This window comes from Lissotriton helveticus, chromosome 7 (assembly GCF_964261635.1).
Source record: "Lissotriton helveticus chromosome 7, aLisHel1.1, whole genome shotgun sequence".
In the NCBI taxonomy this organism is placed as follows: Eukaryota; Metazoa; Chordata; class Amphibia; order Caudata; family Salamandridae; genus Lissotriton; species Lissotriton helveticus.
In genome coordinates this window covers 1,155,488,513-1,155,504,203 of record NC_136068.1, presented here as the reverse complement: position 1 = coordinate 1,155,504,203, position 15,691 = coordinate 1,155,488,513, and the positions used below count along the sequence as shown (strand labels likewise).

The following is a 15,691-nucleotide window of genomic DNA, read 5'->3' as shown; positions in this document are numbered from 1 at the left end:
ACTTTGGTGGAACTATATTTTCATAAAGTTTTACCTTTTACTCTTGCAGCATATTAATATAACAATTTATCAGCTGGAGAGATTAAGCAATTTGCATAGAATCACAGGATGTTGTATGGCGCGGACAAGGCTAGAACCAGGATCCTCAACTCTCGAGCGGAAAGCTATGGACAATGTGCCACATCCCCTCCACTCCAAAGTTATATGTCGGGGAGCTCTTTCCTTCTCCCAGACGATGATTGATGAACACAACTCTTTATTCATTACATAGCCAAAACCGATACATTACTAATGCTTGTTATCTTATCTCACTAAAGTTGATCCATTTTATATTTTAGAGTATTGGGATTCTAACCATAAAATCATGAAATTGTTTGTTAAAATGTAGTTAAGATCATTGGAAGAGAGGAGAGAGGATAATACAAAATCTAAAAAGATTGGAAATTCACCATTTGAGGTAGCAACACAGCCTTATAGTTTATTTATTTATTTATTTATTTTTTACATTTCTAGAGCGCTCTGTTACCCGGAGGTGTCCTGGCGCTAACCGATTAAAACTAGTGTGTGTGGGTAGGAGTTTCAGTGCCTTTCTAAAAGACAGAAGATCAGGCAATTGTCTAATGTGGAGGGGAAGCTTGTTCCAGGCTACTGCCGCTCCTAAGGAAAAGCTCCTGCCTCCCCATCTTGCTCTCTTGACTCTAGGGACAGATACCAATGCCTGCTGACCTGATCTAAGAGATCTTGCCGGTTTATACCAGCGAAATAGTTCCTTCATGCATCTGGGGCCCAGATCATGAAGTGCTTTGAAGACCACACAAAGTGACTTAAAGGTAATTCATTTCCGCACTGGCAACCAGTGAAGTTTTGCCAGGTCCTGTGCCACAGATGCGAATTTAGGTGTATCTGTTATCAGGCGAGCGGCAGCATTCTGTAATGTCTGTAGTTTATTTAATATGCCGACTTGGGCGTTCAGCATAAGGCTGTTACAGTAGTCTAGCCGAGATAGAACTAGACCGGTGACCACTGTTTTTCTATGCTCTTGCTCCAAAAATGGTAGCACTTTCCTAATTGTTTTAAGAACAAAATGGGTGGATGATATCAGGGCATTAATCTGAGGTTTAAAAGATAATGAGTCATCCACCAGAATGCCGAGATTTTTCACCTTAGTCACTGGGGCGGGCAGGTTTCCCATTTCTTCAGGCCACCATCTCGGTGACCAGAAGTTATCTTTGGAGCCAAAGAGTAGCACCTCTGTCTTCGAAGAATTTAATTTAAGACAGTTTTGAGCCATCCAAGCACCCACTTCTCGCATGCAGCCTTTGAACCTATCCGCCGTGCTGTCTAAGTCCCCCGGCATCAAAGACACAACTATCTGCGTGTCGTCCGCATAAGCTGTGAGGCTGAAGCCAAAGGTTCGAATTATCGGGGCTAGAGTGGAAACATAGACATTAAAAAGTAAAAGGACGTGTATATTTTGCCACAGATTGGCAACAGCTGGCATATCACTTTATAGCACTACTGTTGGCGCATTGGTTGGACTCTTTCAATGCATCAATGAATCGGTCAATAGTCTGTTAGACTGCTACACAACGTGAGTTACTCCCTTCTACTCTTCTAACATTTGGAGATTAAGAAGACATGCAGGGATTGGCGTGGTCTGGCCGCGCAGGAAGATGGCCGCCTGCTAAGACAGCTCCGCCGAGGGATAGACCCCTGAAGTGCTTTCTGCACTTACCTGCTTGTGTGGGTCATTTCGAGAACGACTCCTGCACTCGGCATGGCATGAGCATTGCTCCGGTGGTTTCCTCTTCCAGCTGACGGCTCCCGCTCCCGAGATGATGGAGAGACGGTGAGGAGGCTGGTCACAACGACGCGCACTGCGGTCTTCGCGCGCTTATGACGCCGTGCCTCTCCTCAGCGAGGGCGGCGTCTTTATTACTACAGGGCCGCGCCTCCTTGGATTGTAGGCCGCGCCCCCCCTCAGACGATGTGAGCGAGCTTTACCACAAACTGTTTCTCTGAATGCTCCTGCCTCTCTTTTTAAGCACACAGCGCCCTCCTCAGGATTTTGCCATAATGATTTTCTCGAAATTACCAGCGATTTATAATGAAAAAGACACCATAAGCAGGGAAAAGATTGGTCGTCTTTAGAACTGGCATACTCGTCATTATATTGAAATGCTTTCTCATAGTTACCTGTGTTCTACTGTCCAAGTGCAATAGTAGGCTTGCAGGTGTCTAATAACATGACTTTTTATTCTATAATAATTCTTATCACCTGCAGAATCAGGCTATGACTGTCCCTTAAACGGCCAACAGCCAACGTTGCCGATACGGGCAGAATTACTTGCAGCAGTACCGTTTCATCTTCTTTCTTGACTGTCACCACTTGGCTTTGGCGTTTTTCTTCAGTTGTATTAAAGGACATACATACTATTAGGGTCAGAGTAACTTGACGCCAACAGCTTTCTTACTCCTCTTTAATATGTCCTATGTTTTCCTACTGTGACACTGTACCAGTTCCGCTTATAACAGAGGAAGCAGGCATTTGCTGTATGCTGCTGTACGCATACACCTTCTTATCTCCCTGTACTTTGATGCACCTCTGGCCTCATCATTGCTTCATATTCCAAATATTCCAATTTTTCCTCCATTCGCTATTGCAGACCACCGTTACAACGATACAGAGTCATGTCTACCAGTAGGAATGGTAATCGCGGGCCTAAACAACCACTTTTCAATGAAGTGGTAAAACAATCCTCTTCCTTGACAGCTAAAGGAAATGGTTCTACGTCACCTCTTTCGTCGCAAGCTGCATTACCTCAGAGTGATAAATCTCTTTCTGACACGATGCAATGCATTTTACAAGAACTTTCTGGGGTCAATCGACGGTTAGAGGGCCTAGATATTGCTATGACTTCATTAACTGCAGAAACTAAGTCTATCAGGGCAGAACTTACTACTTTTCACACCAGGATTGACGTCATTGACTCTAAAATAATGGACATAGAGGGTCAACTGGATTCTGTTCAGGGTTCGGATCAAGACCTACTCTTCCTCCACAGTAAGATCATTGATTTGGAAGATCGCAGTCGTAGAGACAATATCCGTTTTTTTGGTTTTCCAGAAAATATTGAAAAACACGACATGAAGTCCTTTCTTTGTGATGCCCTTCCCACTCTGACTGGCATTTCTTTTACTCCTCCTCTTGAGCTCCAACGCGCTCATAGACTGGGCCCACCACGTTCTGGATCTTCTGCAAGGCCTAGACCAATCATTGCCTGTTTCCTTCGGCATGCGCAAACCAGACAGATCCTATCAATGGCCCGTACACGTGGCTCTTTTCTGTTTCAAGGTCATACCATTCATATGGCTGCAGACTTCTCTAAAGAAACAAATGACCGAAGGAAGGCGTTTCTTTCCATGCGACCCCAGTTGCGTCAAATGGACATCAAATATGGATTATTTGAACCTGCACGTTTTCGTATTACTAGGAATGGTGAGTCCAAAGACTATTATGACCCTGTGCTTCTACAGCAGTTTCTGGATAGTATCAGGTCCGATGATATGGAAACTCAGTCCTCTTCCAATGCCCAATCTTCTCAATCCAAGCCTTCATCTACGAATCCATCAACGTCCCATTTATATACATCTCCTGACTCTAGACAACGTGGCAGAGATCTTACTCGCCTGCCTCGCTCTCAAGATGACAGGGACTCGGCTCTACGCTCTGTCTCTTCTCACACTAACACGCAGCAAAGAGACAAGTCTAGATCGCCTCTTAAGACACAATCCGATGCTGACTGAATTATTTTAATGCTTTAATAATTTTCTCCTTGTATAAGCTTATAACAGAGTTTACTGTCCACAATGCTTTTGTTGCTCGCTTAATACATTGAGAGTTTATTGCATGGTATAATAAGGTTAATTTTTCATTAATGTTTTCTGTAGTGTTCTATGACCTGTTGCTCTTCTATATATTTACTGCTACTATGTGATTTTCAGTTTTGTGGTTATTTAATCATTTTTCTGCTTTGCTTATTATACGTTATAAGGCTGTTCCCATTTCACAGGAGACCTTTATTTTTCCCAAGTTCATTCCCCTAGCTATGTTATTGTTATTGCGCTTATTGCTAAATGTTTCATTTTTTACTTACTCTGGTTTTATATATGATGTCACTTTGTTTCATTGTTTCTCTATGTTTAAATCGTCTTTGACCATTTTCTTTTGTTTCTCTTCTGTTCTATGATTTTGTGGCTTTTCCTCCCTTCTTTCCCTCCTTTTCTATGACATTGTTGGTCTGTTACCTTTCCATGTTTGGTTCCTTTCATTAACTATGTCTTCTCTTCTTCTCATCCTATTGTTCTCGCCCGGGTTTTATATTAACGTCGTGTTCCCCTTTTTTGTAGTATGGTCACTTTTTTTCACAGTTTTCGTATTGTGGCTTATGCTTTCTTGCTCTTTTATATTTTTCCGTTAGCCATTTAGCCTCCTTAGAGTCTATACCTGATCACAGGTTTCCTTCACAGCTGTTATCTTATACATGGCAATCCTTTTCCGATGCATTCCTTTCCCCTTGACGCTATGCTTGCTGTTAAATTTGACATTATTTATTTCCTTCATCCTGCTTTAAATGCTAATGCGTTCTGCTGTTCTTCATGCTTCTATTCATATGCATTTTTACCCCTCCTTATCATGGCACCGGACCTCTTTCTACATCTTATTTAACTTTCATATTTCTTTTACTTCACTTCTCACACTTCTTATATTTCTTATTTCACTTTCCTTGTTTTCTTTCTCCTCATATTCTTCTCTTATTATATGTATCTCCCAGCATGTTCTAATAATTTTTATGCAATATTGACTATGTTCCATGAACGTATTGTATGTTTTCCAACTTTAGTTGTTGCAAATTTGTTCTAAATACATTTTATAATATTTCGTATTAACAGTTACTCCCCCAGACCCCTATTCTTCTTTGCTTGAAGGGGGTCTGACCTCCCTTGGCGTTGTTGCTGTAGGTGCACCCAGACCCGTAGTTAACAGTTTAGGTTTCTTTTTCTTTCTTTCTCTTTTTCTCTTCTCTCTAGTTTTAATACTTTTTCTTTCTATTTCTATTCGCTTTGCTTGTTCCAGTTTTCACTCTGCCTTTTTAATCCTTTTTTCCTTTCCTTTCCTTTTCTTTTTCTTTTTCTCTTCTCCTTTCCTCTTCCATCCAGAGTAACAACTTTTTTCTATTCCTTTTCTTTCTTTATTTTCTTTTCTTCTTTTTCTTATTATCTTCTTGTTTAATCCTATTGTCATGTCTTCTATTCATCCACTGTCGGTGATTTCCTGGAATGTTCATGGGCTCACTCACTATATCAAGCGCAAGAAAGTTTTTTCCTACTTGCATTCTAAACATGTAGATATCGCCTTACTACAGGAAACTCATTTGGACAATGTTGAATCTAGTAAGCTTAGCAGGGATTGGGTTGGTAAAGTCATTCATAGCAGTGTTTCCAAGCCTGATCCCACCAATCCTAACCCTGTTCGTAAGTGTGGGGTGGCCATCCTGTTTTTCGGAAATCACTTCCGTTTACAATTATTAAGACATGGACTGATCCAGATGGCCGATATGTATTTGTCAAATTGAAAATTGGGAACTCTTTTATTTGTCTTGTTTCTGTTTACGCTCCACTGGGTCCCAAAAATCAATTCTTCCTTCGTCTTATTCGTCTTCTTACGGAAATGAATGCTTCTCAATTTCTCATTGGTGGTGATTGGAATTTGGCACCGGATCCTGCTCTTGACAGAACAGGTTGCATTGGCACTATCAACACTTCGGATAGAGCCATCCTCTGTGACATTCTTGCTGACACTAGTCTTGTTGACCACTGGAGACTAAGTCACCCGCAGGATAAAGAATACACGTTTTTTCTTCTACCCACGGTACGTTTTCGCGCCTTGAGTACTTTCTTCTTTCGCAACATTCAGTTTGATTGGTTACTGATTCCAAGATTTTAGAAGCAGCTATATCTGATCACTCCCCTGTTCTTCTATCTCTAGATTTGGGTCTTATGAGTCCGGGGCGCAAATCGTGGCGTTTGAATGTCAACAAATATAAAACGCCAACGGGTAAACTTCTTTTGCAGTCCCACTTAAGTGATTATCTTCTCAATAATGAAGATTCTGTTTCCTCTAAAAGAATGATCTGGGCAGCTGCTAAGGCAACCATCAGAGGTCAACTTATGCGGGACGCTGCTCTTTATAATAATAAGAACGCTGCCAAGCAACTTGATCTGGAAAAGGATATTCGCCGACTCTCTCAATTATATATCTCAAAACCAACTCTCCAAAACCGAAAGTTATTGGAACAGGCGCGCATGTCCCTCAATACCCTTTTTACTTCTAAAGCGGAATATGCCTTACAAAAGATGAAAGGTCGTCACTACGAACAGGGGGAAAAAGCTGGTCAGTTATTGGCTGCGCAGTTGCGACAAAGAGAAGCTGCTATGGCGATCCCAGCAATCAAATCGGGTGGTGGTGCTATCCTTACTCGCGCACAAGAGATAGTTGAGGAGTTTGCCTCATTTTATAGATCTCTCTACTCCCCAAACACTCAGGTAGACACACTAGCGATGTCTAAATTTCTAGATGACGTACATCTTCCGCGACTCTCCGATGAGGGTAGGGCTCTACTTGAGGGAACTATTACGAAGGAGGAAATTTCCTCAGCTGTATCTGTCTTACCGTATCATATAGCTCCAGGAGATGATGGTTTTCCTCCTGAGTTTTTTAAATGGACTGGTCAGAATATGATTGATACTCTTCATGCTGCCTTTGGGGAAGCCGAGGAGGAGTCTTCTCTTGGTTCTATTTCTAACAAAGCCATCATAGCGGTCTTGCCAAAACCTGGCAAGGATCCTCTATTGTGTGGTAGTTATCGTCCTATATCTCTTTTAAATTCTGATGTTAAGATTCTTGCTACCATTCTCGCATCACGACTCCGCAAGGTATTACCTTCTTTAATCCATAATTCCCAAGTAGGTTTTGTTCCCAGTCGTTCCTCTCGAAACCACTTACGCACTCTTTCCCATGCCCTTTGGTCAGCTAAGCATCTTGCCGATGATGCCCTACTTCTTTCTTTGGATGCTGAAAAAGCATTTGACCGTATTGACTGGAAATACCTTTTTACCATAATGCAAAGATTTGGATTAGGAGATCAGTTCATCGCTAAAGTGCGACTACTTTATGATGGCCCATCTGCTCAAGTTAACTGTGGAGGTTTTCTCTCTACTTCATTTCCTATCCGGAGGGGCACGCGTCAAGGCTGTCCACTCTCCCCTCTTCTTTTCCTTTTGGCTATGGAGCCTCTGGCTGCTGCAATTCGTCAATCGGTTGCTGTGGTGGGCGTTCCTCTTCCAATTGGTCTCTCAAAAATTTATTTATATGCGGATGATATTCTTTTCACCCTCACTGATCTTTCACGTTCTCTCCCTGCTCTCCTCCGTGTCATCGATGATTTTTCTGCTTTCTCTGGCTATAAGATAAACTGGGATAAGAGCGAAGCCTTACCTATGTCCATTGGTACTACAAAGGATGCAATCTCTGTTTTTTCATTTCATTGGCAACCTTCTCGGCTTAAATACTTAGGGATACTCCTCAATAGGGGATTGGATAACGTTGTCACGGACAATTTAACTCCTTTAATTGCGCAAATGCAAAGAGATTTCGATAAATGGAAGGCATTGCGTTTATCCCTTTGGGGACGGGTTCAGGCGATTAAGAAGGTCATCCTACCACGTTTTCTTTATGTTCTGGGTATGCTCCCTTTGACTATCCCTTTGGCTACTCTTCGGTCCATTGATTCAAAAATATTTTTTTTTTATATGGGATACAGCTAAACCGCGTCTCACCTTAGCCAAATTAAAATCCCACCAATTGCAGGGTGGTTCGGGTCTTCCCTCTATCGAGCATTATTCCCTTGCCCTTCATCTTTCCCATCTTTCTTTCTTTTTACCTAAGTCTAAAGACATCCCTCAATGGGTTCCACTTGAACGCCATTTATTGGCTTCTGGCCCTGGTTTTTCCCTTCTTTATGGCAAGGGTTCCAGTTCTCTTGACCCCAAAAATCCTATATTATCTGCTATGTATAAGTCTTGGCAAAGAAGTCATCGTATCCTTAAATCTAACTTGCGGCTTCATTTTAACGCTCCTATATGGTCTAACTCGGCTATTCGGGTTCGAGGTAGCACTGTGTCCTGGCCTCTGTGGCAGGAAGCAGGTATTCACTCCTTGGAACAACTGTTCCTTGGTGACAATTTTAAATCCTTTCCCCAATTCAGTGAGGAATTCCATCTATCACCCACACAATCCTCTAACTATTCACATCTTCAACAAGCTATCACAAAACATCTAGGTTCCCCACCTGAGCTGTTGTCCGCTTCTCCTATTTTATCCTATCTGAATTTATGGGGGAATTTTAAGGGTGTCACTTCTGGTCTTTGCAAGACTTTCTTACATCCTCTTTTTTCGCAACCCCTTTCAAAAGCTCTTCAACTAAAATGGCAATCACGCCTATCTGTGCTATACTCAGACACTCAGTGGGATCTCATTTTGGAAGGTTTACATAAGGGTGTTCGAGAAGCTCGCCGCAAATTCTGTATTTTTAAAATTCTCCATGAATGGCACTGGTCCCCGGTCAAATTACATCATGCTAAGCTACTTTCGCATTCTTTGTGTTGGAGATGTTCTGCTCCCGGTTGTGATATCACGCATATTATCTGTGAGTGTCCTCGTACTCGATCATTTTGGCTTTTTATACGAACGACTTTGGCTCATTCTATGTCATTGCCCTTGCCCTTTACCTCGGCAAATATAATTTTACATGACTTTCGTGGCCTTCCAAAGTTTACTAAACCACAGACTCGTCTCCTCCATATTGCTCTAGCCACGGCAAAAATTTGTATATTGCGTCATTGGAAATCTTCATTATCTCCTTCTCAGGAGGAGTGGTTGGTGGCAATGGTCCAAACAGCTTCTTACGAACGTATAATTTATAATTTGCAGGATCAAGCTTCCATTTTTTTCCAAGTTTGGTCCCCATTCCTAGAAACCACAGTGGATGATGACTCTGTCTCTACTCCTTATTCTTCTACGGCTGCTCTTCCTTCTTAAGTCCACCTTCTTCGCACCATGTTCACTCTTTTTTATTTTTCCCTCCTACGCTTATTCTTATTTTTCTTCCTTCCATTTCACTTCTCAATTAGTTTCGTTACTCTGGGGCCTTTCTTCTTTTTTCTCTCTCTTTCTTCTAATCTATCTTTTCCTTTAGTTCCTAGTTCCTTTTTCTTTTCTCTTTTTTTCTTTCTATCCTTTTCTTTTATCCTTACTCTTGCCCTATGAATTCTAGAGGATTTGTTGTTTTTTACCTCCTCTGTTATATTTTATAACTTATTTCCTCAAATTATGTTTTGTTTCACTTTATCCTCTGCATATGTATCTGCATTTGTGCTTTATCTAAAATGTTCTTAATAAAAAATTTCAACACAAAAAAAAAGAAGACATGCAGAGGTAAAGTCATTTGTCGTACCTCAATTGTTAGGGAATCGCATGCATAGTAACCACAAGTATATCATGTGAACCTGGGCCATGGCCAAAAATGATGCCTTCTCAGAGCAGGCGTAATGAGGGGAAATGTTTAAATTTCTCTTGTTTTTCTTCTTTCCACCTTTTTAGGTGTGATTGAGGGTAAATGTTATGCGGTGGTTTGTCCTGAAATATCTGGTGGGAAGTCAACAAGATGTGTACCATCGTACCTGGGAAAAAAAACCATAGCATTTCCACGTAGGAAAAAGCAAACACCATTCAGGCACCACTAAACGGAGAACAACTCTTTCTGCTGATAGAATTGCAGCATAGTTGTAAAAGAAGGAAATCCTGCTGCTCGATGGGTACCTAGGGAAGAGCCGGGTGTCTCCTTGTTAATGTCTCCTTGTTAATGGCTAACAAACCAGCCTGTCCCCACCTCCGACACGTATGTAGCGCTCATCTGACACTAAGGATCTGGCCCCAGGAGCATGCTAAAGCCCAACTTTATGCTGTACTTGAAGCACAACCAGGGAAGTATTTCACCTTGGCCTCCCATCCCCATACCAGTGCCCGAGGGTGAAGCCTGAAGTGGCAGCCTCAACAGCTTCCTCACCTCCTAGTATGGACGCCCGCCTGCTCGAATGTTTGTCCCAGGAATAGTATGCCTGAGGCATCAGCCTAGGACACCTATCATTTGTGTTCACAGTATTCCTCCAGGTCACAGGTAAAAGGTGGGCATGTGCTATGTCTCCTCAGGTAGGGTATCAGACCGATAAACTTTGATGATGGGGCTTAGTGAGATCATATTCGTTGCCTGCTTTGAATCTTAACCAGACTAAAGCTTGTTTAGGACTATTCATGCTCTCATCCCTATTCCTTGGAACTTTGGTTATGTTTCTCCGGTTCTCTCCACCAAGATCAACATAGTGTCATTAAACACCGCAGCAAATATAGCAGGTGTACTTCTAAAGGAGAGTAACACAGGTTTGTCTGGATTTTGCAAGGATTATCTTCTGATGTGGGAGAATGACAAATGAGAACCGTTCTAAACAAATTTTCTCCAAATGTAAACATTTTAAATTCATAAATAATGCTGCCATTACTTTGCTTCTCAAATGGTCTCTGTCCCAATAGTTCTCTTTCTCTAAATAATGTAAAAGGCGTTTTTGGGCTTCCCACACCCATTGATGCTACCCGGCCTACCACTGTGCAAAACAATATGTGACTGACAGCACCACAGGAAGAAACTAAGCTATTGGCCTGGGTGTGCCAGGTCTGCGACAGCGTTTGTAGGCACTGAGTGGTCGAAACCACTTTTCAAATAGTGTCTGCATCACCTGTCACTGATGTGCAGCATATAAGGAATTGTGTGGCACAACGTCTATGAGTTCTGACATTTTAGTCCAGAGCCCTGATAAAAAAAAAAATGTATCCTAGAATGCAGCAGCGGTGGCTCTTCCCCAATGGAGGAGGAGAGTCAGCCCATTGGCTTAGAGCCAGCAGCTGAAAAATAAAATGCTATTTTACTATGGTTTAAGTTTTCAACTGCTGGCCGAACCAGTGTGTGTCGGGAGAGGTAGGGCCAGGCCATTGGAGGGAGGAGCAACAGAGTGGTATGTGCACTTTAAAGAGGCATGTCTGTTTGGCCCCCCTGTGCCTGGGTGAGCATTAAAACAGCATGCTCAGGCCAATCCCCGTGCTGCTTTCATAGCATGAGAGCAGCGCAGGAATTGCACAAGTGGTCTCAGATGCTGTTCCAGTGTCTGGTGGGACCAGGAAGCACAGGAACACCGAGGCGTGAGGCAGCTGGCAGGTAAAGGTAAGTCTTATTTTGTTTTAAATTATTAACCCCCGTTGTTTGCCCTCTCACACTCCCCCTCCACCCTCCCTATCACTTTTTGTTTGTGTCGGCGCTGGAATGCTGTAGCTAGCTCAAACTGACAGCAATATCTAAAGGTCTCAGACATTATATTTGGAATCACCTTGATGATTGTTAATGACTGGGTTTTTCAGAAAGGGTTGGATGAGGCCACACCTAGTTCATTCATAAATGCTTGTTAAATAATGGTGGGCATGACTGAGGTCTGTTCTGAGCACACTGCATTCAGGGCCCTCAATTATTTGGCAAAGATCTCCTCGACAAACTGTCCAACCCTCCAGCCTTCCATTTGCATTAAGCAGCTGCGTAAAATATAGCAAGTTAAAAGTGACCAAATGACAAGTTGGACAGAAAAATGTCCACCACCCACCTGTATGAAAATATTTTGTGGTCCAGGCTGTTCAGTAAATGGCTTCTGGAAAATTCCGGAATGAGGGTGAAGCAGCCAGAGCAGGTGCAAACCTCCATGGTCGTCCCCCCAGATCATCAGTGAGCCTCTGCTTGGAGACTTAAAAAACAAATACAATTTAGAGCACAAGAGTACACCTGCACATCCTTCCAACTGGTTGACATATCCTGTAGCCCCTTTAATGCACTGCATAGCTCATTGCCCCTTGAACACCACCTGTGCTACAGTGGCAGGCGGTGACCCTCAACACCGGGGGCCCGGGGGGGGGGGGGAGGGGTGGGGGGGCATCGAGAGGACTGAGAGCTAAACTGAGTGGGGACCAAAAAGATGATCAATAAAAAATGCACTTACCCACGCTCTTCTACGTGTTTGACTTTCCTCCGTGTTTTCTTCTTTTTTCTTGGATGCCTTCAGCGCGACAGCACCTCATGGAGCCTCATGCAACCCCCTTCTGCAAATCTCAATGCTGCGCTCATGCTGCAGATGAGCAGCATGAGAGCAGCACCAGGATTGGATGGAGTGTGTTGCGTCGACGCTCCTGCAGGCACAGAAGGCCTGTGCCTGCTCTGCACCCAGCTGCCTGAGACAGCTAAGGGGAGAGGTTTACACTGCGAATGTCAGGCTGGCCATCGAAAGACAGCCAGCCAATGTGACTTGCACAGTGTAAACTGGAGTGAGCGCCACTCCCTTGCTGCCAGCACCAATACCCCACCCCCAAACACTGCTCGGGCTCGGAGCAGAGAAAAATAAAAGGGTAATTCATTTCATTACCATTTTATTTTTCACTTTTGCTGCACTGGCCACAGGGAGACGATACTCCCCTGCCCTGATGGGGGGCCGCTGCTGCTCTAGCGCATTCACTTTCAAGTGTTGCCAATCCTCCTCAGATGATGCATGCTGTGTACCCAGTGATGAGATTTTAAAGGCAAGCTTGCAGGAGAGAACTCTTAGGCTGATTGATGCCAATGAATGTATTTGGGTGAATTATAATGCCTCTGTGGGACAGCATAGGGAGGCCTGAGATGCACCGGAAGAGTTGTAAGCAGAAGGAAATGCATCTTTTCCCACACATGAAAAATACTCTTTTGTCAAAACTGCAGCATAATTTGCAGCACATTGTGTCTTGTTAGTGAAGTCTGCTAGAACAGCACTGGTGACATTAAGCTGCTTTCCTTCTAGATAGAACTGCGCCTAGGGATATTAGTGCTGGTGGTGCCCGGTGCAACAATCTTTATTTGTGTCTCCCACCTCCCTGACCTCCTCCTCGGATTCCATCACTACCCCCCCCCACCCCCCCCCCCCCCCCCCGGCAAAAATGCCCCTCATGTCTCCATAGCCCTTCTCTCATACACATTTAGTTTATTTTAAAGAGCTGGTAAAGGCTGGCTTTACTGATCCACTCAGCTGCCCACATAAAATACAGATCTATTCTTTGCACTCAGCTGCCCACATAAAATACAGATCTATTCTTTGAACATTAATCACAAGAGTTATCTTGATATTGCTGCCAGAAAGCTGAACGCTCAAGGAACTCTGCAGCCGGTGCTTTTAAATCTTAACTTATTCTAAACACAGCGCCCCCACCATCAGGTCAGTGCCCCCCCCCCTCCAGGTCAGCACCCAGTGCGGCCGCACCGTTCGCACTGTTCTAAAGTCGGCCCTTATTGCACCATTGTGCAACAATACTTACCTAACCCATGAGGGATGGGTGGAGGAGAGACAGATTATTCTGAGCTTTGGTCTTCTACTGGAGAACCTTCTTAAACTCTCGCAAGTGTTACTTTGAATGTATATTGTGACCCATTCATTCTTTTAAGTTGGATATATGTGATTGGAAATTCTAAATGGGGAGTGGATGTGCCCCTTCTCAGTTATGCAAAGTGACAATATTAGTGAGCTGCCCACTTTCCACTGATACTGTTGAAGTCATACGAGAAGAGAAATGAAGACTCTATAAAAGGAAAAGAGAGAAGGATCATCTGGAATAGTTCTTGGGGTGTGGATGTAGCATCTTGAATGTTGTAAATGACAGAGGTTTTCTTTGAGCAGCTGAAGGAACTTTGAGGTACCCTGTTTGGTGTAGCAGATATGGTTGGATTTAACCAGGGTCTTGCACCAGGTGGTTTCTTGCTTTCACCCTCATAAAACACCCTAAAACGTGAAAGCTAGAATGTATTTGTGTCAGTCCAAAACTCTTCTCCACTTCGCCATATACCCCTTTACTGCACTACATGCCAAAAATATCAGTAATGCAAACTTAGGTCTCTGTTTTGAGTGCCTCGTTAAATTCTGCCACTCCTACTGTTTTCATGACTTTCTGGGTTATGAGTTAGTCGATAAGAGCTGATCGTGATATCTTACCTCTGAATTCAATTGGTGTTATTTTATTTATTGCATGAATAAATTACGAGTATTGTAGTATACGGGTTGCTGTACATAATGTACCAATAACGCAGGACTCCTAATTGAGGCTGTCTTTTTGATACATCCCGGCATTAACCTGTTGTATTTAATGCTCAGTAATGTGGCAGGGGGGTTGAAGATCTCATTTATAAAGTGCATTGTTTCTTGAGCGTGGTGTTCGTGCTCTACATGTGCTTGTAGCATAACATAATATAAAGAAAAAGAACCATACCTTTGCATTGTGCCAGTAGTATAATGTTGTTGGAATATTGTTCAGCGCTGTAGAGAAATAAACCAAGAAGTAAGTGATTGCATGTTTCTGCAAAGCCTGGCATGATTCCATATTTAATGTGGTGTGCTTGAGATCAGTACTGTTAACTGGCAAATTACAAGTTACTACATCTACAGTTGAACAAAAATGGTAAAACTAGTTGAATGTGAAAGGTGAATGTTTCTGGTTTCAAGGGTATGATGGGCTATATAACTTCTTCAATATAATAATATGCAGTTTTGTGTCCAGGTGTTTAGTATTGCTAACAGAAAAAATACTAAAAGCAAAGTGCAGGAGAAATAGTGAAAACACAAGGAGCAGGGATCGTAACAAAAGAACAGGGCCCGCCTTGGATAGAATATGGTTATTGCAACTGACATTCATCTTTTATTTTATTCTGAAACTTTTCCCCCCTTCCCTCATCCCCACCAATCCAAGACTCCCTTAGCTAGACGTAGAATCGTCAAAGAAGCCAAAATCACTTTTTAGGTCAAGCATTCGAGACCTCTTGTATATACTTTAGTATATACTTATATGTGTATGCACTTTGTGGGCTCTGGAGATCAGTCCTAGTACTTGTCTTGTTCTGCTTAGGGACTTGTTTCTGTTCAACTGTCTCTATTGATAGGAAACGACCAGTAGAGGCCAGTAAAATACCAGAATTGCGTTCCGCTGAGGGACTTTCTTTTTTAAATTTTTCTTGCAACTGCCTCTATTTAACTTTCTTGATAGAAAGCGACCAGCAGAGTCAGTAATATACCAGAATTACTTTAGCATTCTCTAGATTCCAGTCCATAGAAATTGTCTTCCACGAGCACCCGCAGACAATAATATATATTTTTTTCAAATCTTGTAATTTCAATGATATGACCACAACTGCCCTGATTTTATACTAAAAACATATCTTGATGAAAGGCAAATATTTCTCTCCATGTGTTCCCATACCTGGCATGTCATGCAGTTTGGTGCTCACTTTCCTTCCATGTTAAAGAACGGTAGATGTTTCAGCATCCAGGCTAATGTGCTGCATAGCAAAATACATATAAGGCCCCAAAGGCAAGACTGATTGCATTGCATATGCTTGTTATACTAGTCAGGGCTCTGCTTCAGGAAGCTGTCAAAAGCTCTTTTTCATGCTTGTCATTTCAGTAGCCC

General features: G+C 42.7%; 1 protein-coding gene across 1 annotated transcript in view; it reads right to left on the bottom strand.

The window, feature by feature from the left end:
• Positions 1 to 15,691, bottom strand: part of LOC144769415 (cilia- and flagella-associated protein 337-like) — an 817,111-nt gene that overhangs the window by 688,338 nt on the left and 113,082 nt on the right. Inside the window, exons 6-7 of the mRNA XM_078653507.1 lie at positions 14,498 to 14,544; positions 11,824 to 11,961 (exon numbers count right to left, since the gene is read on the bottom strand). Of these exons, the coding sequence (XP_078509633.1) occupies positions 11,824 to 11,961; positions 14,498 to 14,544 (185 nt within the window). The remainder of the gene's footprint in view (positions 1 to 11,823; positions 11,962 to 14,497; positions 14,545 to 15,691) is intronic.